Source organism: Hippoglossus stenolepis, chromosome 6 (assembly GCF_022539355.2).
Source record: "Hippoglossus stenolepis isolate QCI-W04-F060 chromosome 6, HSTE1.2, whole genome shotgun sequence".
Taxonomy (NCBI): domain Eukaryota; kingdom Metazoa; phylum Chordata; class Actinopteri; order Pleuronectiformes; family Pleuronectidae; genus Hippoglossus; species Hippoglossus stenolepis.
In genome coordinates this window covers 15807091-15831549 of record NC_061488.1, presented here as the reverse complement: position 1 = coordinate 15831549, position 24459 = coordinate 15807091, and the positions used below count along the sequence as shown (strand labels likewise).

The following is a 24459-nucleotide window of genomic DNA, read 5'->3' as shown; positions in this document are numbered from 1 at the left end:
TGTACGTTCTACTTACATGCTACGTGCAGACTGGACTCTCTGCTGACGATGGTTCCAAAAGAGTTTGATGCCAGGCACTGATAGACGCCGACATCTTCCTCTTTATTCAGATGGCTGATGTGTAGGTTTCCTCCCATGAGAAAGTGACGTGACCCTGGTCTAGGCAGGATGAAAGAGTCATTTAGCTTCCACCTGTGAATGTAAGCACATGACACAACAACAGAAAGTTCAGGTGCCTTGTATTTTGAAATCGCCACGTGCCTGGTGTCAGAATAATGATATCAGATGGATGCTGATGCAAAAACACTGAAGTGATGTAAAAAAGCAACTTCCCAGTGGCCTAAACTGTTACCAGACATTATTCTGGCTAAAGCAGGCATGAACGACGATGACACAGTCTGCTGCACAACGTCGGCAATCAGCAGCAGGTCATTTCAAAACACTCTTTTATTTTAAGTCCAGCTGTTATTCACTGATCAAATTCTGCAACTTCCTTTGGCATTTCCCTTATCAATGCCCGTGAGGACTGTACTTTCACCGGCAATCAAAGTCCTTCCCTCCAAGTGATTATCACATGGGGGGCGGGGGGGGCGACGACCCAGGCACCAGCTCTGCTCAAACAAGTTGGCTACAGGCAAAACACGGGATAAAGCTACCTCCTGATTGAACCTCTTGTTTACGTAAATACACCAGTCCAGTGATTTTGCGTGTGTGTGTCAGAGGGAGAGAGCAGCAGAATGCCTGTCTCTGTGGCTTGATTTAGGAAGGCCTGCAGTTGTTCACTTTGCATAATTGCGGCTCGTGTTCCAGGAGGACCTGCTGCGTTGTTGATGTCAGTTCAACCAAAGTCTGCATGTGACCATAACTTCCTAAATACTCACACAGACTGCGAAGTACCGTTTACATCAACTGGGAACGGGAAGAGCTTAAAACACACGAAAAGCATCAAACTCCTCGATTTTGTTTTGCAGAAAAGTTTCTAATCATATTCTGGATCATTTAATGTATTCAGCTGCTTGTGGAAATTGTTTGCATTACACTCGGGGAAAGTAAGCGTGCAAATACTTTCATTCTCATACAGGGAGGGAATGGAATGAGATGAGAAAAAAGTAAAGGCATAAACATGGTCTAACAAGAAAAGTGACACTTGCAAAAGGGAAAAAGGTTTTTATCAAATAAATAAGGTACAGTTCGGTTGACTGTTTGGTCTGAATGAGATATTCACAGCTCTCTGAGGAAAAAATAAAAATAAGCTTGAGGTTTCAAGCTCATCTTTCTTCCTCCTCCTTTTTCCATGGGTAAGATTTAGACAAAGAGAGTAGGAGGCAGGGTTGACGAAGAAAGGGAACAAGGGGGGGGGTGCATATGCAGCAGAGAGGTGCTCAACAGCAGATTGGCTGATTAGATTGATTTAGTAATTTGGTGTTGCAGCTGGAACAGTTCCAAGGACTCCAGACGAGATGAATCCAGGGGCCATGGTGACAAGCTCTATGTGGCAGTGGTCGTCGGGTAGTCTTAGACAAATTAATTTGTCCTTGGTGCCCCTGAAATAAACCTGCCTACATGCACAGCGAAGTGGGGAGCCATTCAGGACATGGTGTCCCACTGCTGAACACTCACAAGGTCCCCGAACCTTTTTTCAAAACTAATTTCCAAAGTGGCCACAAGTGACCTTTATTTTGAAAAAAAAGGTATATACCCACAGCAATGACAGCACTATGATGTGTGCCGACTGAACAAACACAGCAATACGTGTGAATATCAGTCCCATCCTTTTAAAGGGATGAAGGAACGACACAACAGCTTGTGATCAATCTGAAAATCACTTCTTAATGTGGTATATAAACTCCCACAGTTGGTGGCACTTTCTGTAATTAAAGAGCTAATTAAAGCAAAATTAATTTGATATGGAGCCAGGCACGCTCTCAGAACTTGAACTCAGAAGGGGAAAAAAAAACTTTCAGATTTAACTCGTACATTGGTTTTAATTTTTAAAAAGTGGGACTACCTGGACAGTGAAAGAGCGACTGATTGCTAAATAAGTATTCCAGCTTATCCAAGTGATAAGATCTTGTACATTCATTTCAATTTGTGTCCATTAGGCATAGCACCAAGGATCTTCAAGCTACATTAACGGCTGCATATGCTGATGTTATGAGAGATCGTTTCAACCTATTACACATTAAATGCTTGGCTTTGCAATTTGCATTTAATTACACTGACAGGAGTACAACATCTATGTGGCCCCATTTGATAGATTATGAATTAATAGCGTGTGCGCTTGATGCACTTCATCGCAAATCATCGCTGGCCATTTGTTTTAATTTGTCATCATTTTCGCAGCGGAGGAACTGGACATCAATTTGCTTCTAACACAACCCCCTTGATGGACCGCTCAACCACACAGGGTCAGTGCACTGAACAAAGGCGGCGAACAGCTACTGTTTTCCTGCAGCCCCATCTATCCCGCGATTCGTGTAACGATAACCTCCAAATCCGATGCCCCGTGGCACCGTCTGTGCAGCCTTTGGCAGCGATTCTGTACATGAAGCATTAACTGTAGCAGGCCTGAAGCAAAGATATGGAAAGAGATCTTGCGCCACATCATTTCTGGTAAGTGAAATATACTCCGCTAGTTTTTTTTTTCATTCTTCTTCATCTTCTTCTTCACTCCGTCTCTGTCATAATGGCAGCCGAGCTTTGGTGCGAGATTCTCTGGGGTCACTTGATCTTTCTCAGTGGTCACTGATACTGATGACAGGAAGCTCTCAAAGTGGATTCTCCAGCCGATCAATGTCATCTAACAATGCAAATATATGGCAGAGGAGCAACTAAGGCTAATTAATTCATCATTCTCAAGTTAACCATGACTGACAGCGAGGCTAAGCACCGCAGGCAGCGAGCAGCAGCGAGCCATAAGGTCCTCGAATCCCCATGTTTTCCCAGGGCAATGAATCCAGTCTCGCTCAGGTTTTTAGTACAAATGGTGCACTTGAAAGCTCTGGGATATTACCTGAAGGTTCAGCGTCACAAAACCAAAAACCACACAAAAGTCACGTGTATCAAATCATGCCTGCAAGTGTTACCTGTAGAAGGGCAGGGGGTGTCCCTGGGCCTCACAGCTAAACACCACCTCTCTGCGGTTTTCGCCAGCTTGAAGGGGGAACACCACGCTGCCAGGTTGTTTGGTGAACACGGGCCTAAGCTGGACTCCACTTCCTGTGTGGGGAAACAAAAAAATTAAAAACAAAATCAGCTTTGATATTCTGCAGAGAGGGAAAACCAACTTTTTCATACGTATAAATAAATGACTTAAGATTTACAGGAAGCAAGAAAGCTGTTCTCTTGTGGCGCACACGAGAAAGTTGAATCACTTTGTAACTCTGTTTGGCACGGATCTACATTTTTTACATTAGTCGTGAAAAGAGAAACTTGCCAGATCCCAGAGGTACTGCATAATCAGCTGTTAACCTTCATCAAATTTTAATGCAAACATCTGAGTGTAAAGACTTGTCAGAGGCACACTGCACTGCCACCACGCGTCAGCACTATTTTATCTAATCCCTTCAAACTTATACACCACTTTCCCAAGGGATGTCTCGCACTCACACAACAAAGACTGAGAGTAATACGGTCTCATTCTAAATTATCCTCTCGTTTTAAACATTAAAATGGTTCTCCTTTGTGAATCATAAACACAAAAAAAAGCCTATAATTTATCAAGTAATTTTCAAAATGCTTGAGAGACGGGTTGTTTTGTGTTTTTGTGTCTTGTCATCGATCAGGTTTTTGTTCCAAGATAAAGGGACAAAAAATGCTTTTATTTCAAATTTCATCCAAACTACCCATTGTTATTTATAATGCCATCTGTTACAGCGCTGCCTGTAAATTGCTTTGAATTACATTGTAATTCACTGTGCATATATGCAGTGTGGACTATGATTGTCATTATCAACAGTAAATGGTAAATGGTCTGTATTTATGCAGAGCTTTTCTAGTCTTGGTGACCACTCAAAGCACTTTAAAGTACAGCTCAGTATTTTGCCCAAGGACACTTCAGCATTCGGAATGGGGAAAGAGGAATCAACCCGCCGACCTTCTGGTTAGAGGATGACCGCTCTAAACCCTGAGCCACAGCTATAATACTTCTTTATAGAGTGTGTGATTCTAAAATACATACAGCATATCAGACATTTTTACCACAACTCAAAATTCCTTGCACAACATTATGGCTTTTGTTGGGTTCTTTTCTTCACAGAACAAAGACACAGGCACCAGCTTGTTGTGCAGGCAAAGCCCACAGTGACCCATGGGGCCGTTAACACTTCACTGGAATAAACATTTCTTCCCGTGATGAAAGGGAAATTCGCTTGGATTCGTCGGAATACATTTGCATTTCTGAAATGGTACAGAAGTGGGAAGATACCGTAGCCAGGATAACTTAGATATTTGTATGAGAGGCAGGTAGCCCTTTCAAGTGTCTTAAACCCAGGGAGTGCAGGCTTATCCTCAAGACCCCAAATAATTCTCTGAGAGGGTGTGAATGTTTGACAAGGGACCTTGTACACTAATTGTTCCTCTCCACAAGGATAAACTTCTCAGAACGTTACACAGAATAAAAAGGCCGCCTAATTATAATCTCCGTTAGATGAAGCGTGTCCTCTGAAGCGGCGTTGAGAGATGATTGATTATCCGAAGACGTTTCTTGTATATTCAAACCCAAACCCTCTCACTTGTACACAAGCTTGCCTGCAGTAAACATGATATTAATCACATCACCTTGGATAAATAATTTCAGGTCACAAACATTTCCATTCCGCATATTTTCTTCTTAAATGATGGCAATTCATGCCCAAAAAACTAAACCAGCCCGTTATTTATTAATTAACTGTCTCTGAGCGGTTTAGAGGTCAGAAACAAAAGTTTAAAATTAATCAAGGTCTATTAACCTGGGTAATTTTTACACCCACATAATAATAATAAAAAAACACCAAAAACCAGGGCAGGGCGATAAGAGAATATCAATATTTATTGCAATATAATTTCCATCAGTAGCAAAACAACAAAGGCTTATTATCGTTATATAGCTAAAACCACAACCTTCACTCTGGATCAAAAATCCGTCTTTAAACTTAAAAATAATGTCGTATTTATCGGGAAAATGAACAATATTGACTAATGTTAAAATGTTCATCTTGAAATAATTTTGGGCCATATCACCCAACCCCTATTGAAAATGTTTGAGCGATTGGTAATCTTGCATGGATTGCAACTACACTGCAATACTATTAAATTAATCAAATTCATTAATTACCAATGTCACACCATACCACAGAAAATAAGGTCAAAAACTGAAGTGCAATGAGAACATTTCATGGAAGTGTAGTTAATTCTTTCATTCTCATGTTTGAAGGTGTTAAATCGTACTGTATATTTAGCACAGTTTTACTGAGCGGTTCACAGTATTTAACTTATCGTGCTGATGCAACACTTAAAGCACAAACAACAGAACAGAAAATATTGCTGAACCTGAAATGTAACCACAAGGACGCCTCATATTAGGCTCTTAATCAAACCCTAAATGGATTGGACGACTTCGATGCTCAATATTCAATTAATGGGAAATAATCAACACCGATATTTTGGCTGCAGCCATTACTCTCGGTTATGGCGGCACTCAACTGGCCTGATCTTTGGCAGCGCCATGGCAACTGTTATAATGGTGTGTCAGAATAATGAGAAGGGATTGCGCTCCAGGGGCTGTGCCCGCGGGCTCCGTTCAAACTGATGCAAACTCTCTGAAACTCTATCGTTGCCCGAGCAGGAGTGAATGAAAAGTGCAGGAGGGAACCCAGATTTTTTTTTTCTCACTTGCTTTCTGGTAATCAAACACTGAGGTGCTACACACTACAACAACAGTGCCCCACAGACATTGAGGCATTGACTCTTTTTTCCCAGTTTTTTTTCCCTTTCTGTTAAATATTTGACTTGACCAATGCACAGTGCGATACTTGGTAATGAAAGACAATAACTGACAATTACTAAAATCTGATTGGAGTTCCCACCCTGCGCACCCTAGAGCACAGAAAGTGAAAAAAAAATGAAAAAGTGCCCTATCGGAGAAGTGCACCGATCCAGAGTCCTTGCAGGAAGTAGACGGCACAATGCTGCAGGACACAGATGGAGGTCATTATGAAAGGCTCTTTAATAAAGAATAGGCCGACTCCCCTCTTATTTGTCACCTGCTGCCAGATGGTGATATGTGCAGCCATCTTTTCGAAGGCTCCTCAGACAACACAAGACTCGGCGTCGAGGCACGAGTGGAAGGCAGACGGAGCTGTTTTGGAGGTTGAAATAAAAACTAATCTCAAATTCAATACTAGCTGACAGCAAATGAATTCCTCCAGCTTACCTCAGCATGAATAAACAGGCACATGGGGAGTTGGCTGTGGGGGAGGTATCAGTCGTTTGTGAGGTCTCAAATCCATTCGTTTCAGCTCAGGGTTTTATGCATCAAATAAAAAAAAAGCCAATTTTGCGTTTTAAAGCATCTTTCCCCTCTGTTCAGGCCGATAAGGTACACCTTTAAGGTCTCTCATTCAGGGGCAGCAAATGTTTCTCCAGTGCAGAGAGGGGAAGGTCGGGGTTGTTTCGATCGTTCAACCACATCAGTATGTACATGTCTGTCGGATTTGTTTCTCAGGAATCCTTGAAAAACAGAAACATGTAAATTGCCCCCAAAAAAGTATTAATAATTTAACGTTTCACCAGGAAAATAGCAGAAAAGGAAAACTTTTAAAGGGAGATTTTTCATTCGCCACTTTCTTATGATCTCGGTGCTGTAGATGTGGTGAGAAGACCTTTACGGATAATACAGTCACGCTTTAATAAAACTTACATGCTGGGACTAGGGGTGAGCTACGCTGTGCAACTTGTTAATTAAACTACTTACAATACCACTGACATAGTTTGTACGGCGAGGGGTGAAACTACTGTCGCCCCATTCTCCAGCTATAGTGCAGCTGAAATTAACACCCGTTTTATTGATGGTATCCAATGCCACGTTCACTGGGGGAAACACAGAAATTGATCAGGTCCAACTCCTTATGTGGGAAAGACCAATTAAAGCCATTTTTCTGTTGTTGCTCTCTATATTGAATGTCTCCATAAACCTGGGAACATATACTGCGTGTGAGGAGGCCATTTGTCATCTAATTGTAGTAATATCCCTACCTTTTCCTCCTCCAGATTGGCTAGGAGGTTATTTGTCATTTACCAGCTGCTGTGCAGTGCGTACTAATGGAAACATTCATCATTGTAAAAAACTGTACCATAATGTTTCCAACCATAGGAACAAAGAGCCTAATTTGACCATTAGTGGTTTTCATTTTGTGACAGAGCAGCGTGTGGAATGGATTCCTGTGTATTGTAGATATTTGTCATGATTCTGCTGTTGCTACTAGGAACTATTGAAAAAGGATCTGATTTTCTGTTGTTTCTGGTGTTTTTTTAATTTATGGACATTTGACTTGTTTTCCTTATCTTTGGATTGTGTTCTGTTTGGTTCAGTTCTCCAATTCCTGTTTTATTTTAAATTCTCGCTCCTTGTGTGTCTCTCACTTTATTTCCTGCCTTTGTCCTGTTTTCCGGCCCTTGTGTTCGTCTGCACCTGTTCCCAATGTGTTTCACCTGTGTTTAATAATCCCTGCTCCCGTGTGTATTTCAGTCTCTGTGATTCCCTTTGTCTTTGTCAATTTGTCTAGTTCCATAACAGTTGTCTGTGTGTGTGTGTGTGTGCGTGCGTGCGTGCGTGCGTGCGTGCGTGCGTGCGTGCGCCTTTTATTTTTCCTAATGTTTCTCTGTGTATTTCATATTTTGACTTTGATTTTTCGACCATGCTTTTACTTCAAGTACCTTTACCTGGATTAAAATAAGTTTTTTTGTTTTCCACTTGAGTCCTGCATCCTGCTCTTGATTCCACCTGCTCGCCACACCATGACACTATTTCTTCAAAAATCGAACATAAAGCCTGACGAGACATTTTAAAAAGTCCTAAATCTCATTTTATTTCATTTGCTCTGATTGATGTTGTGAAATTCATAACCGCAGCATCAGGAGACAGTAACACTGAAATATGCCAGAGTGGCTCACACCACTGCTCCAGGCTACAGGATGTACCCTGTCAAAATATATCAAAATATAAATTACTTTATAATTGATGTGTTGTGTTTACAATAAATAATACATGGTGCAGATTAATTATTATGGGTCTATAATTAACCCTACCCGGCAAACAGATTTAAATTGGATGATTTTACATTCCCCCAGGACGTGAAAGTACATCCTGCAATAGAGAAGGACTCACTGGGGAGTGTTATCCCCATCACTGTATACACAGAACTTCAAAGATGCAGTAAAAATCTTTGCTTAAGGATTCAAGCCTTTGCTGTGTTCTGATGAATCAGTGAGGTAAGTCAATATTTGAAACTCCAGTCATCTCTGGGATACACACATGGGGATACAGCGCAAAGTAGAAGCAGTTATAGAAGATTATAATGTTGGCCAGAAGCAGCCCTGTATTTTCACTCACTATGAACCTGCTTTAAATCAACAGGGGTGGGTCTAAGATTGTAAGCTTTGTCTCGAAAGCATTTACTTGTGGTGACTGCAGGCTGTGTCTTTTTAGAAGCGCAGGTTGTCATTTCTTAAGTCTCTCTCATAACAATACTTATATATTTATAGATACATTTAAACAGATTTTTGTATATTTATCTCTCAGTGTAACAATTATTGTCCAAAGTAATTTTTTTTGTACAAAATTAATTATTTTTATCTCTACCAAGGAGGTTATGTTTTCACCCTTGTCTTGTTAGTTTGTTTATTGGTTAGTTTGTTTGCTATTAAGTAAGATTACACAAAACCTACATGACGGATTACCACAAAACTTTGTGGAAGGATGCAATATGGGTCAAGGAAGAAACCATTACATTTTTGTCTGGATCAGGGGCTGGATCCAAGATTTTATGTGTTTTATTTTTCTCAAGATTCACTAATTTGATGGCGAATAATGATCTTTATTTAAAAAAATCAGGCATAATTATGGGACTGATATCAATTGGGTGTGGATCCAAATAAATCTGCATCTACTGGATTTAGATGCGGTTTCACAGGGCGGCAGGCTTTTCCACCCGCTGTGATGTTATATATTTTAGCGCAGATTTGGACAAAGGGGCGGATCCAGGAATATCGTATTCGTTTCTTTGACATTGCGAGATAGGGACGTTGGCAGTGGTATGAGCTTTACCAAGGGCCGTTCTAGTTTTGTTTCTGTGTTTGTCCAAAGAAGCAAAAATGTCCAAAACCTGGGAAGAGGCTCCGTTCATTTGAACAACTCATAGCTTGAAAGGTTAAAATGTATCTATGACACTATAATTACTTCAGAAACATTAACTGGTGAAACAATAATAGCGGCCAATTACAAGATAGTACTGTATTTAGAAGGACTTGAAAAATATGAAATTGCCATATAATGGTTTACAGGTTTCTAGTAGTACAGTGTGCTCCTTCATGGATACTGCCATGCAAAGTTATAAAAGTGGCAAAATGAAAACCCAGCTTGGTTGAATAATTTCTTCTGATTAACCAGAATGAGGTGAGCGATTCCTGAACACTTTACATTCTGATCCCACCACTTAACTTTAAAGAAGTCCTGAAGATTGAGTCGAACCTTAACAACTCGTGCATTACTATTCTAGTACTGTGGAAACCCACTCACCTCACCGTGGATGATTTCTCTGACAAGGATTATGAATTATTCTCACAGCACAAAATATTTGATTGCTGGTTGGAGCCTTACCAGCAATCTTACTGGCTGTGTTTACATTTCTGAGTCCACTGCTGCTAAATTGTAGCCCCTTCGATGCCGACTACAGATGTTTCGGTGATTGCGCTGCTGCCAATTATTTTTGAAACATTTCACCACCAGAGAGAAAAATTAATATTTTGCATCAAATGATTTATGTGTATGGTTAGTGTGAGTGCAGTAGAGGAAATACGTACAGCTGACATAACAGCTGTGTCTTTACCCCCCTTCCTCGTGCTTATTTTTCCTCCTTGACATATTTGAATGGTTTTTTTTTTATATTTCGTGTTAATTGTAAAGAAATTCCTTTTCCTCCTTCAATTCATCACAGAAAATGGCTCATTGAAAGAAAAATGGATTGTGTCCTGGAAATACATCTTTGTAAATATAGCAGTGATGAAAGCCCCTCTGTCTGAAGACTCTTGATCCTGTGCTGGGAGCAGCTTACAGCGTGAAGGTTGAGCTGTATCTGTGTGGGGCAAACTACATCCAGCTCTAGATCCACATCTCTCTCTTCTTTTTGCTTCCTCGCTCTCTCTCTCTCTCACTTATTCACACAAACACACATGCTGGAGAGTACCAGTCCATGCCTCAGGCCATTCAGAACCTCAGGGGGAATGGAAAGGGGGGGGTTAACTCCAGATGAACTCGCAATGGGAATGACTTCCCCCTGGCCTCATTGCTCTCTCACACAGCTGATACCTACTGTTTAAAGAAAGAAAAAACCCTCCCAGGTCTGGGGGTAAATAACCTGCCACGCAGCACCTATCTCACACCCTCACACTGCACTGTTTCTACCCAGCATGCACATCTGCATACTAAAATACTTTCTCAGAACTCAGAGGCTTTGGAGGTCTATCGTTATATTGCGCCATTCTTGTCTTGCAAGCAGAGCATATGTAATGTAAGCCCATACTGAATATTAATGCTCCGTTACTCTGTGTTACCAACTGCGAGTGTGAGCCTCGAGAGTGAGGCAAGGCCTGTGCAACACAATGCTTTTCAGAAAAAGATTTGCCCTCCGCTCCTTTTTGTTAAGAACTAATATGCCTCGAATAGATACATCTAAATGTAATTACTGTACATCACAATTGCACAAAAATTTAGAAACCCATATTCAAAAATCAAATTTTTTCTCATAGGGCTTAACAAGGTGCGACATACTCTTTCCTTAAACCTCAGCAAGAGTGATGAAATCAAAATTTAAAAAAAAACCATGAACAGGGGGGAATAAGAACGTGGAAACCTCAGAGAGCCACGTGTAAGGGATCCCTCTCCCAGGACGGGCAGAAGTACAATAGATGTAGCTGAACACATCAAGAAAATATTTAGTACAGTTCAAATTTTTTATTTTATAGATTTCTTGGGCTTGAATCTAGTGTATCACAGGCCTCTCTTCGAAGCTGTTTATCTGAGATCAAAACTCAGTCAGGTTTATGGCAGGATTTCCTACACTTATATTCGTGGTGTAGATCCGAATCCACGGGGAGTCACGGCTCCCTGATGAAGGCCTCATTAGACATCCACTGATGTGTAGTGGATTTAGCGATAAGTGGTGCTAATTGCCATGTAGGCAAACGCGCTGCTGTGCTCTTGAAAAAGAGACGCACACACGCGCACAAACAAACACACAGAAACATGCACGTACGCACGCTATTTATTTTAGGTCCCAGCTGTGAGGAGGGGCAGCTGACATAGAGCAAGGCTACATGAAAGATTACGCATTCCTCAAGACACTGTGTTCATGCAACAAAGCCCTTATTCATCTCCTTCTCAGCTTCAGACTCATGACGTTCAGGGGGGAACTAGCGTTTGACCCTGAACGTTTTATAAGAGAGGACAATTAGGTCTCTCATTAAAGGCGAGATCAATGGCAAGATTTCTGTACCAATAGCAGTACAATCTCAATTAGGGTAACAATTGAAGCGCTCTTTCAAATGAATGACTGCACATTCCATCGCAGGGTCTGTCTTTGAGAGAAGAGGAAACCTCCCTCGTTCTATTTCAGCAGGATTTACTGCCTGAAAAGAAAGAGATAGCCCCTTATCATTAACTGGAAGAATACTGAACAGCATGAATCTTTCCTACCCTTTGTAAAAACATTGGTGCAAAGCTTTGGGGGCGCTCTTTGCCACAAAACCTTTTAGTTTTCCATTTGACTTGTAAGTGCCATCTGTTCTGATTGCCAAGGCGACCATCACAAAACTAAAATCTATAAATAACAATACACGTAGCCCCTATGCCAGCAACATAAAAATGTTTGGGCAGCTTACCTGTCAGACACTCCACCAATGACAGCAGCAGTATAAGTTTCCATAGCAACTCCATTTTAATGGTCTCAGGTCAATACAAGCTCACATCCAATCACAGGTGTGTAGAATCCTGGCTTTGTCCTTTGCAGCACTTTCACCGTTCGTCTATAAAATGAAAGGAGGAGAGGTGAGAAATCTATTAGACATTTATATACAGATATTTGCTGGGAAGTCATTTTATGATATAAAGTGCGAGAGCATGGTTAAAATACAATCGACCGAAAATCCCCCAAAAGCTTAGCTAATAGCTTTTAATCTCTGCAAACACTTTGGGGGTCAAGGTGACATTTAATATTAGGTCTATGTTATAATAGGATATTATGAAATCAAAAAAACTACTCCGTCTTGTGAAAACACAGAAAAATGATTTGTCCAACCAAAGCACTTAGAAAACAAATTTGTTTCAGTGTTCTTAACATTGCATAATAGGGATCCTGTGTGCAAGGGAAACATAAAGGGATTGCTTGCTTGTACTCAGACCTGCTGAGACAAAACAAGAAGCAAGCCGGTTGTCAGACACATCCCTAGCATGTAATAAAGCACTGTCCCGGCTACTCCAGTTCGTCTGAGCTGGGGGGGATTATGTATTTCTGACATAAAGAGCTGACTGTACGCAGCGCAAAACCATTTTCCGTCCCAGGGGAGACTCGCACAATTGATTTTCTCAAGGACTAAACCGTAATTTATCCCTGCTTAGGCTCAAATGAAGTCTCAAAAAAATAAATAAAGTTGTGACATCATAATGAGACAAATTCCTCCTGTCACTGATAAACGGGGATGTATTTATTTGTCTGAAACTCTAAATGCACTCAAACTTCCTGAATGCTGTGATACGTTCTGTTAAAGCAGCAGATAAATGTTTGTGTATGACCGGCTGGTTATGGAGTGGAAAAGGATGAAGGGAGGAAATTAGCCATTGTCTTTGCTCAAACGGACTCTGCCTGGTACATTTAACTGACTGATGGCGCCGTGTCCTCCGACTGCACACCAGCAGCATGCTGAAATAAATGAGGGGAAAATTAATATGAGCATAGAGTGTAGTCTATCAAAAAGGGAAGTGCCCAAAAAAAGCAGAGACAACTGAATGATTAAAGTTCCACACTTCCCCTGCTATCTGTATGCTTCTTATTTTTGCACCAGTGAAAGGCATGACAGAGCATACTGATGCTTATGTGAATACATCAACTGTGCGTCCCTGACACATTCGCCTACACCACTCTCCCGTACTAAACCATTAAAGGCAACACTTTCCCCCTATAAATCTCATTATGGAGATTGGGTTTGGAGTGTCATCTTAGTTCCAACTTATCTCCCAGTTATTAGGATGCAAATGTTATGAGTAAATGTTGGCTTTTAATAATAAAACAGAGAGACTGCAAATCCCTTCTTGTGCTCCTGGATATTTTTGGAGTGCTCCTCCTTTGAGGGAATAATTGTGAGAGATGCGTTGAATAAATTACTCCACACGGTGTCTTTACATGACACAGAGCCTAGAAATAAGGCAAAACTTAACGTTCCAACTTCTCACCTATGCCAAGTTATTTATGTGCTTGGATGACAAAAAACATGTATATGTAGACTGCATTAGAAAAGACCTCAAGCTTCATTTCAAATTTAACAGTTGTCAGAAATGCCTCGTGTTTCTAAAGACCCTGTTTACACCTGGCATAAGAATACATCTTAGGTGATCCTCCTAACACAAGTGGGAAACTGAAACACATCACTGTTTACACCTGTGTCTGTCACGCGACTCCAAATTGTCTAGCTGACCTTTTCAGATTCTGTTTCTGCCTGAGACACTTCCGCTGAAAGGTCCAAGCAATAACCTTGTAATGGCGCGGTTATGACAGGAGTCGTCTACTAGGACTGAATCTGCCTGTAGATTAAGCATTTGGTTTCAATTGCGCTCAATGCATATCAGCGGGGCCTCAGTTTTATCGAGCGTTGGTGCACTGTCACAACAGCCACCTCATCCTGGATCGATTTTTCGTTCCTGTTTCGTGCTTTTTGGGGAAGAATGAGGAAGCATTGGCGTTTATACCACAAAAGATATAAGGTGCCCAGTAAAGCTTGAACCCCATACACTGAGGCTTCTGCAGCGGTTCACAGATTCAACAACCTCCCCTTTCACTAAATAAATCTATCCTTGACCAAAAATCATATTTAAAAAAGGGTTTCAGTCCAACCCTATAAGTTGTGGGAGTTATCAAATCAGGTGGGAAAACACCCAATAAACATTGATGAAGATCTGATCAGGCAGTATCATAGACTGTATAAAGATGGGCAACATGACTGCTCCCCAAAAGTGAAGTCAAAGCATCTCAACCGTCACCTGGTGGCTGGCTGCAGTATAGGGGATAAACCCCACCTCCTCCATGGTAGTGGATGGGACATGGACCACATACAATTTATAAATAAATGTCAAACACATTTTATCAAAGTATGTATGTTCAAGTCTTCCAATTCTGGTAATTTTGGTTAAAATTTGTATGTTATGCTATAAAAAATGGGGTGAAACGTGACAGCTGAGACTGACACGTGATTGGTCGAGCTCATGTATCAGACTGTGACACTGTGGATCCATCACCAAATTCCTACTGCCCAGACTCTGTCTCCAAAAATGCAAAATTGCAGCATTTGTACCCACAATATTTTGCCTTCATGTCTGTAGAGTGGGATGACTGGGAGACGGCAAGACCATCTTTATTAACAGTCAATGGGCAGAACACAATCAGAAGTAGTCTGGGAAATACGCAGCCACATTTTTTTTTAAAGCAGCGTGAGCACAACTGCTTCCTTGGCCACACTGAATAACCAACTACTCAGCTGACTTCCTCTGGTCCTTTTGGTTCCCAGATGACAAACGTGTTTGCATTTCGAGCTGTGACATGAGATGTGATCATAATTGGTCAGTGGAGATGCTGTATGGACACGGATTCTAATACCAGGTGTGACAAACTCAGACCTCTGTATTTGTGATCAAATCACCAGAGACGGATGTCAACCAGGTCTGAACAGGACCAAATGGCAGGTGTAAACCCTTTTAGTCTACGGTGTTAACTAGAACGTGATACGGGCCACATTTGTTTCCCTGACCCGACCCAGTAGTGCCTGAGCCCAATTCCAAACCGACAGGTATTTAATATTTTTCAGTCTGAACCGACCCGAACCCAAGCGAGTAGCGACCAGTTTTAGCACAAGCTAACTTTTTCCACACATACAGAAAGCTACATCTGCACTGTGTTGAACACTAAGTATGGATAGCTTGCTCGCCTAACGAACCATAAATCACAAGCTGAAAATAGTGGAAGCAATTACTTGACATCCGATTCAAAAGAAATTGAAGCTCAATGTTAAATGGGCAAGCCCATCATAATTAGTATTTCCAAATGTTAATGTTTGCTACTGAGTAATTGTTCGGACGATGAGACCAAATCCGACCTGAATCTGAAAATCATTTCTGAATTTCTGTCCGACACATGCTGGTCAAAAACTGTAAAATAATTCTGTTAAACTCTGGTCACCTAAAATGAATGCATCCTGTATTTACAGCACCACAAGCCAACATGACCAGAAAGTGTGAACTAGTGAGACTGCCCATTAACAAAAGCAGCTATCTGTTAGCCTCCATCAGCAGTCCCTTGATCTCTATTACTCTCTTGCCCTGAGACATGAGATATCAGACGGCAGGGTTAGTGAGGGGATAAAAGACAGGCTTTTGATCCAAAGAAGCGCCGCACTAACATGATGGAGAGGGGAATCAGGAGTGTCCATGGCAGCATTTGACTGCCTCTTCAGAATAAATGAATTGCTCCTGTGACCTTAAGTGGTAGCAACAAGACCAATGACTCACTTTCATCCCAAATTGATTCTCTCATTTGTTTTGCTGTATGCGATGAAAGTTAATGATGCGGGGGCTTTCAAACTTTTCCTTTAAAGTCCCTCCCGTTTCATGTCTCTGAAAAACGCCAATGGTTGAAAAAAGGAATATGACCAAGGCTGGAATGACCGTCCATGGCCAAACCATTTCCTGACTCAATTTGTGCAATTTCCACTGCATTTAAATGTAACACAGCAGCGTCTCATGTGATCAATGCTGTTTACATAATGCATACAAAGACTATATGCAATGGATGACACAGATTTACATGGATTCTCTGTGTCTATGAAATGGATTTAACCCCCGCTGACTGTGTGACAGATATGCTGCATAAAGCATTATCTCTGTCAAGGGCCATATGCCTGCCATCTCAGTCCATATACTTACACCAGTTGTCAATATCTAGGGGAAATAAATCATATCTGCCAAATTCAAGTGCTTTGAAGTGAGTTTACTTCGTCAGTATGCTATGATGCTGCTGATTGGAGATCATTTTAATTAAAAGCAAGTCAGGAGGATGAGAGTGCTCTAAAATGTCAGGTGCAGCTCAGGCTTAAGTCTCTGATTTCATGATCTGTGGATAACGTCTTCTATAAATATTTTCATTTGGAAGGAAATAGGTGTAAAATGCCCAAATGTCACATTATCATAATAATCAACATCTCAGGTGATGTCTGCTCATATGTGAAGACATCATGATAACAGCCCTTTTTTTCCCTTTTGAAGATTAATCAACACATATTTTGATAATAAATATATATTTAAATACACAGTAGCAAAAATACCAAGTGTTTTCTTATTCAGGCATTAATATCATTATAAATTGAATAGCTTTAGGTTGGTCAGACAAGACAAGCAAGGTAATAGGCACTGCAATTTTCATGTTTTTTCTGGCATGTCATTCATTATTGCGAGCACCTTACTGTTATTCCCATTAATTATTCACCTGTAACCTATTTTCTTCAATTAATCGTGGTGGTCTATAACATCATTCAATTTATTGTCTGATCAACAATCTAAAAACCAAAGATTTTAGTCACGTAGGACCAGGAAAAACAGAACATATTCATGTTTGAGACGCTGAAAGAGATATGACATTAACAAAACAGTAGCTACACAATTTTCTGCCGATCCATTTAATCGATTAATCGATTGATTATTGCAACTCTTGTCCATTTCCCAGTGTAGCAGTACTACAACAAACTACATGGAATCAATGCCAAGAAATGCAACCGCAGGAAAAGCTTGGACACAAAACTGAGCACCTCATTGTATTAGATTTTTGAGGAAAGGCAGCTGCTTTGAGGGAGGCTTCAGAGTTGTGGAGACAAAGAGCTCCTCCAAATTTCAGTGTTGTCAAAGTGACACCTCTGTTCCTCTTCCTCTCTGACAGCACCAGCTGGAGTTGATAAACCACAGATTCCAGTTCAGTCAGCCTCAGAAGCTGACAGTGATGGACCCTCTCTGCTACACCCGATCTCTCAGCTGCCATCAATTTTTCAGGGCTCAAAAAATGTATTAATAGAAGGGTACTGCAGGTCCCGTTGGTTGGAGAGTCCAGATGAAGATAGAATTCACACTAAAATGCATGAGCAGCCCACACACACTCACACACACCCACTTCCCTCCGAGCTCTGAATCATGAATGAGACCAGACTCCCATACTGCGCGAGGAGCGAGACACGACCAGGAAAAATGGCATACAATGCTGCATCTTTAATCACCTGAGCTGTGACTTCACTTGATCTGCAGACACCAGCTCGATCAGTGTTTCCCTGCATGTGAGCCTCATCTCACGGCTCCGATGGCTTCACTCATCTAAAATTCATTTTCTGGCGGTGCTGGAGTTGAGAGTGCACGCGTAGTAGTGGACGTTAAATTTATTCTTAATTCTGCATATTTTCATTCACTGCACACATGATTTGAGGAATTACCAAGCAGCTCTGTGGAAGAGTGGCAGTGATAATGACATCAAGTCTTCAATGGATGATGTTATTTTACAGTTATAGGTTATTTTATAATAAATATTCAATCATTAAAAGAAATGGACACAGTTGTAAGACTACATATTATGCTTAATCTTCAGAAAAGACAGTATATGGTTGCAGATAAACTGTAGATTGCGTCTTATCTTATTTGTTGTAAAAGTGAATGACATATGACGTAATCCTCTGACATCATAATGATGTCATAACAATGTCGTTGCTACAATATTAGCTTCTCTATTACTTGCAGTTACCTTGAAAAATCTGTTTTTCGGACCATATTATTGCTGAGCTGAACATTACACACACGCACACACGCACACGCACACGCACACTCACACGCACAAACACTTTATGTTATGGTGCTGCCTTGTTATGCAGGCACCAATTTCTTACTATTATAAATAAATATTGTATTTACATTTCTCTACCTTCATATAACTGACATGGTTGTTGCTATTCATAAAGTAGGTGTCACATCTATTGGATCCATAAAACACATTTGTAGCATCCTTTACAGTTTGAAGAGTGGCTGTACTTTCAAAGCCGTTTTGAAGATGCATCCTTTTGCTCTTGGACTGCAAACACTGAGCTTGTGAAGTTCCACAGAGATTAAATAAAATGTTACTTCCCCCAGACCAACTTTGCTCTTCAAGAATCTACGATGCAGCTAGGACCAATAAGCTCTAAACTTTAGAGCCAAAGCTTTTATATGTGCCAGCCCATTTTTTCCCTTCCCCACAAATGGCACACCACAGGAGTCACAGAGGAGCCATCGTATTCCCCAGCCAAGATCCCACCTCAGATGGTGGCACAAGACAAAGAGACTAATGGTGTTTTGATCTAAGCACACAAGCCGCAGGCATGACATAACACATGCCAGCTTCTTCATTTCTCCACACCGCACCAGGGGCACTCCACGAAGCGCTCATCCCATTCTCCCTTGTGACAAGACCAACTGAGTATGTTGAAAGGTTCTCCCTGCACACATGCTCCAAGCCCGAGTCTTAATATAATGAGCATGGTATACAGCAATAATTTGCATAACATGAGAGATTTATGGGTCGTTGTATTTACTAGAAAGTTCCTGAAAACCCCTTTGATTCAATGGTTAATCCTAAAGCAATGAGCTCATTGTACATACCCTTAAATAACATAAGCTCACTGATAAAAAGTTTTGACTTATTATTATTTTTATTAGAAATAACCTAAATAAGACTGGAGGGGCATAAAAATAAATCACTTTAAGTGGACACCTGCAGCAAACATGGTGTGCACAGGATTTGTCTTAAAGGGCTTTCACACCTCTACCTAGTTTGGTCCGGACCTTTGGATCTTTTAGTGCAAACCAAAATAACAGACATAGAAGCTGCCTGGGTCCGAAAGAACGGATCAATGTTTTTTAAATGATTTGTATTTATGTAGACTAAAGAGGTGTTCTCAGTCTGGATCAAACTGAGCCATGGTTCGGTTTGATTGCAGCATGAAAAATGTTTTGGGCTTGTTCGGGTTCTCTGACCAATTGCGTAAATTGAGAAATTATATAATTGTAGAGGGAAAAAAAGAAGCCGAAGTGGCTTGCAGGATTGCTTGTAGTCTTCCCCTCTGACCATATAAGGACGTTCATCTTGCTAGTAGTGGTTGAGTATCAGCAGTAACTGTAAAATCAATAATAAAGTAAACCAGTTCATTTTCTTTTTCTATGCATTTTAAAAGTAAGCCAATACAAAAGCCTAATTGACAACACGCCAAGGTCACATGCATGCCCATCTGTCTGCAAACCAATCAATGTCAGGTATAGGTAGTAGCAACTAACGTAGGTGATGATAATAGGACATATGTATTCACATGAAAGTCTTTAGTTCACTCCCTAAATAGCAATGTGAAATGTACGCAGTGTAACAAAAACATTAACCTTGGTTCAGACCTTGGTACTTTCAGGTGTGAAACCACGCTCAGAACTGATGCTATAGCTCTGACTGGTTGTTTTTAAGGAGCAGTGCTTGACAATGCCAGTGCCTTTATTAAAGAGCCTTCTAGTTAAAGCCAGAGATTTACAGCCGGTCTTTGCTGGAACACTGTTTGAATTCAGCCGTTATCATGGGAGGTCATTTTAAGTCGAGGATGGAGAAATGCAAACAGTTATTACTATAAGCAATGAAAGATCAGACAACCTTAAGGGATCGTGAGCTGCACAGCTGAAGGCATCTATACAAACTGGAAGAACTGTGGAAGACTGCCCCGCATGGTGAAAACATTTAGATTGTGGCCCAGTTGAAGACTATATACAGCAGATGGTATATTGTTTTACTATATTGTTCTGGCAGTTACTACTCAAGAAGTTAATGTATTTTCCTTTTTTATACAAGACACTGCAGTGATTATCTGTCAAACTACACTTTTGGAATAGCAAGTAAACATGTTTTTCCTACATTTATTACCTTACTTTTATGTTTTCTGAGCTGTCTCTGGAGACAGTCCATCAACACCACATTTAAAAATTGATCTTGTCTGCGTGCTTGGATTTTTATGTATAACGTACCTCATTTCGACATTTTTTTCCCTGTGTAAAGGCACTAGGTACAAATAAAAAGTGAGAATTTGTCTATAGTGTGCAACTGAAAACAAAGCTGTGGACAGTAACAATTCTTTGGTATTTTATCACTTAAACTTTTAAAATCGGAATAAAAAATATAACTTTGCAAAGGAGCGTATTATAAATTACAGACCTTTTTGTGAGAAGAGAAGTTATACTACATAATATGTCTTTGCCAGGAGAAGATTATGTTTATGGATGGCCATATCTCTGAGGATGCCAGACTCAAAAAATAAGGGGAGGTTGGAACATGAACTTTATAGTTCCCCACAGAGCGGCACCTGGTATGCATGACAAAAAGCAGAAACAAGACAAAATACTGAAGTAATTTGATGCAAGGTAAACTATCTGCATTTTGATTAGTACGAATGAGGATTGTTTGCTAATGAGTCATTGAGAGACATTGAGACGTTGCAGAACTTAGAATTTTACTCTCAAAGTGTCCCTTTTAAATTTGAGTGTAAGATGAGTGTAACTCTGCAGGTAAAAGGGTGGAGCTCGGCTGCTTCCCTTTGTTTTTGAACAATGAAAAACAGACACAAAGCTAAAACTGATTTCTAGAGGATCATCCTACTACCAATGTTCCCCTGCCGCATGATGAAGCATGACAATCCCCACTTTGTACACATCATAATGCAAAACATGTTGCCTGCACCACCTCTCCTCCGTGCATATCCACTGTTTAGCCATGCAGACCAGGCTCCATTCAGTGGGGCACTATGAACTTCATGTCCCACCCTCCTCCTCTTTCTGTGCCAGTGACATCATCAGAAATCTGTCCAGCCATAAACACACTTCCCCAAGGACATGTGTAGTGGCTCTACTAACCCAGCCACTTGAGCACAAGAGGTAAGAAGAGTAACTGCACTCTGGAGTAGTGTTTTAGGTTGCAGCGGGGTATTAAAGCATGGCAAAGGGCAGAAACACTTATGCCCAAAGAACATCCAGCTGGCACATTGTCAGCATGAAACTAAAGACAGCGCTCACAACCCTGAGATTCCCCTGAAAAGAGGAAGGCAGATGAGGCTGAATGTAAACATTTTGCCACAGGGTGGAAGCGCTGCTAACTGTCAGAGGAAGCACTTCCAATTTCTGAGCCGCATCTAATTTACGTAATAGTGGAATCCTAATGTGCGAGGCAGCTCCCTCCTCACACACGTGGACACTTGATTCCATGAGAATAACCGTTTCCAGGCAAGGATCGCACACTAAAGGACTTTAGGCAATCTGAGACGGCAATCACGCTCGTGTGCAATCAAAGACGGTGAAGGGATGATGGGACTGGACTGGGTCCAATCCCCCTGTTGATCACTGCAAAACAAATGAGTTCTTCCAGAGGTTTGAAATGAGCAGGGTTGTTCGGTGGCTCAGGGTCCTCTTACAGGAAAGAGGCATGGAGTGAGTGATGGCCATGAAAATTAAGAGCACATCGAGGAATGGTATTATCTCTAATGTGGGAGTTGTATTCATCTCAGGAACAAGGCAACTGGAATTCTAAACATGTGAGTTTGTCTGAGTGGTGTATGGACATAAGGGCACGCACACAGATATATGTATTCATTTAACTTCTATTTAACCTTTATAAGAATTAAATTATATCATATTATTAATTCCTATTATGGTTGGATTAAAATACAGGAAAGAGGCATGAATTGAGTGATGGCCATGATAACTAAGATGACCCAGAGGAATGCTAGGCAGGTTTCAAACCTGAGTTTGTCAAAGTGAAGTATGGACATAAACGTACCTTTTATTTAACCTTTATAGGAAAGTATCTCAATGGACTTTCTGTAAAGGTTAGATTAAAATAGAGAATGGATGCATGGAGTGAGTGATCGCCATGGCAATTAAGAGCACATAGAAGACTGTTATTATCTCTAATGTGGGGGATTGTGTACAACTCCGGAAGAAGGCAACCGGGATTTCAACCCTGTGAGTTTGACATAAAGGCATGTTCACAGATATATTCATTTAGATTCTATTTAACCTTTAGAAAAAGTCCATGGATAACAAAGGTTTTTAAGGTTGGATTAAAATACAGGAAAGATGCACGAAGTGAGTGACGGCCATGAAAAGAAGAGGACATAAAGGCACACACACACACACACACACACACACACACACACACACACACACACACACACACACACACACACACACACACACACACGTATTTATTTACTTTTCATTTAACCTGAATAAGAAGTACAATCAGATTTCCTTTAGAGGTTAGATCAAAACGCAGGAGAGATGCATGAAGTGAGTGATGGTTGTGACAATTAAGAGGACCGAGAGGAGTGTTGATTACAAATCTGTGACTTTGTCTCAATAATAACATGGATATTCATTTATTTACTTTTATTCAACCTTATATTAGGAGTCCACTGAGGTTAAAATCTCCTCGATGGGGAAGATCCGGTAAAGATAGCACACCATTTGAAAATGTGCCTTCACAAGACAAGTAGCCTAATAGGCTTCATGTGTGCTGCCTACTATCGCCTTTAAATTATAGATATACTATAAAAGCAGAGTCTAAAAATCCTCCCAGACCAGGACAGCAGGTACACTGACAGTTTAGGAGAATATCTACATTTTAGATTCTTTACAGATTATCTCCTGCCACGAGGGGAAGTTTGTTTTTTTGTGATTTCACTGCATCAAGATAAAAAACAACCAAATTTAGGAATTATTTAGAAACACAATATAGTTATGGATTATTTACCTGAGTTCGTCCCCTGCGGTGCTCGCTGATGTTTATCCCTTCTCGGGTTGTCCATGATACACCGCGCATCTCCTCACTCCTCCAGCCCGCCAGCGGCTCCCAGCATCGGGGGGCACTTGAGTTCGGTTCCCCCGCGGTTCCTTCTTCCTCAAGCGCGGAATGTCGTCCACCGTAGAAAAAACACAACTCTCCTCTTCGTCCTCCTGTACAGCAGGATTCACACCCTCGGTCCCCCTTCCGCTGTGTTTCAGACTCGGGTAGAGTTGCTGGCAGCCCGGGCTCCTCCGGTCCTCTCCGGTCACTCCGCCGCCGCGCTCATCCAAGACCGTGCCCGACCCCTGTGCTCGCACCGCCGCCGGGCTGACACCGAGCAAAGCGCCCCCAGCAGCAGCAGTGGCTCCTCACATGGAGGACAAGTGGAGGGTTTTATGAAATAGATTCACGACGGGGATGAATTTTGTGGAGCAGAAGAAGTGGAGACTGTCTCTGCTGACGTCCGTGTTCACACTGCGCGTCCGGCACGTCCACTGCACGCGGACCGGGGCTGTCTTGTGCGCGCGGCGGCGGCGGCACATGGGACATCAGTGGTGGGTGTTCGGTATTTTAATTATTTATTTTTATTTTCATATATTCATCGATAGGAAGAATTATGAAAAGCCTGTTTGGATACTTTACTCAGGGCCAATGCAAAAGTTGACACTACATTGTTAATTATAAGGAACCCCCCCCCCCACTCATTCATAAGAATAGGTTATTATCAGTTATCTCAACAGTACATAGAGTTTTGGTGACATCACAGTGCAACCCAAGAGAGTAACTGTAATCAGTAACGATATCTCAGGTAGCCTAATGGAGTGAGTCAAATAATGTTCTATGAAATGTGGTGGAGTAGTAGTGTAAAGTAGTATTTCATGGTAATACTTAAATGCCCAAAGTCCAAGTACCTCAAACTGTACTTATGTTACTGGCAGTACTTCAGTCAACTGCTTTCCATGGAGTTCACTTGAGGAAATGTAAGTGAGCTGAACTTGATGGAGCCAAGTGACTTGTGTGTCTCGGGCCTCTGTGGTAAAGTCCAAATGTTACAGGACACAGGCTGAAC

The 24459-nt window shown here is 41.2% G+C and overlaps 1 protein-coding gene across 2 annotated transcripts in view; it reads right to left on the bottom strand.

Annotated features, from left to right (window-relative positions):
* Positions 1–23915, bottom strand: part of cntn3a.1 (contactin 3a, tandem duplicate 1) — a 79191-nt gene extending 55276 nt beyond the window's left edge. The window contains exons 1-4 of one of the 2 annotated variants that reach the window (XM_035159798.2): positions 23358–23915; positions 12136–12279; positions 3087–3219; positions 17–192 (exon numbers count right to left, since the gene is read on the bottom strand). In XM_035159798.2, the coding sequence (XP_035015689.1) occupies positions 17–192; positions 3087–3219; positions 12136–12190 (364 nt within the window). In that variant the 5' untranslated portion in view covers positions 12191–12279; positions 23358–23915. The remainder of the gene's footprint in view (positions 1–16; positions 193–3086; positions 3220–12135; positions 12280–23357) is intronic. The other variant, XM_035159797.2, reaches the window with a different exon arrangement.
* Positions 23916–24459: the final 544 nt, after the last annotated feature.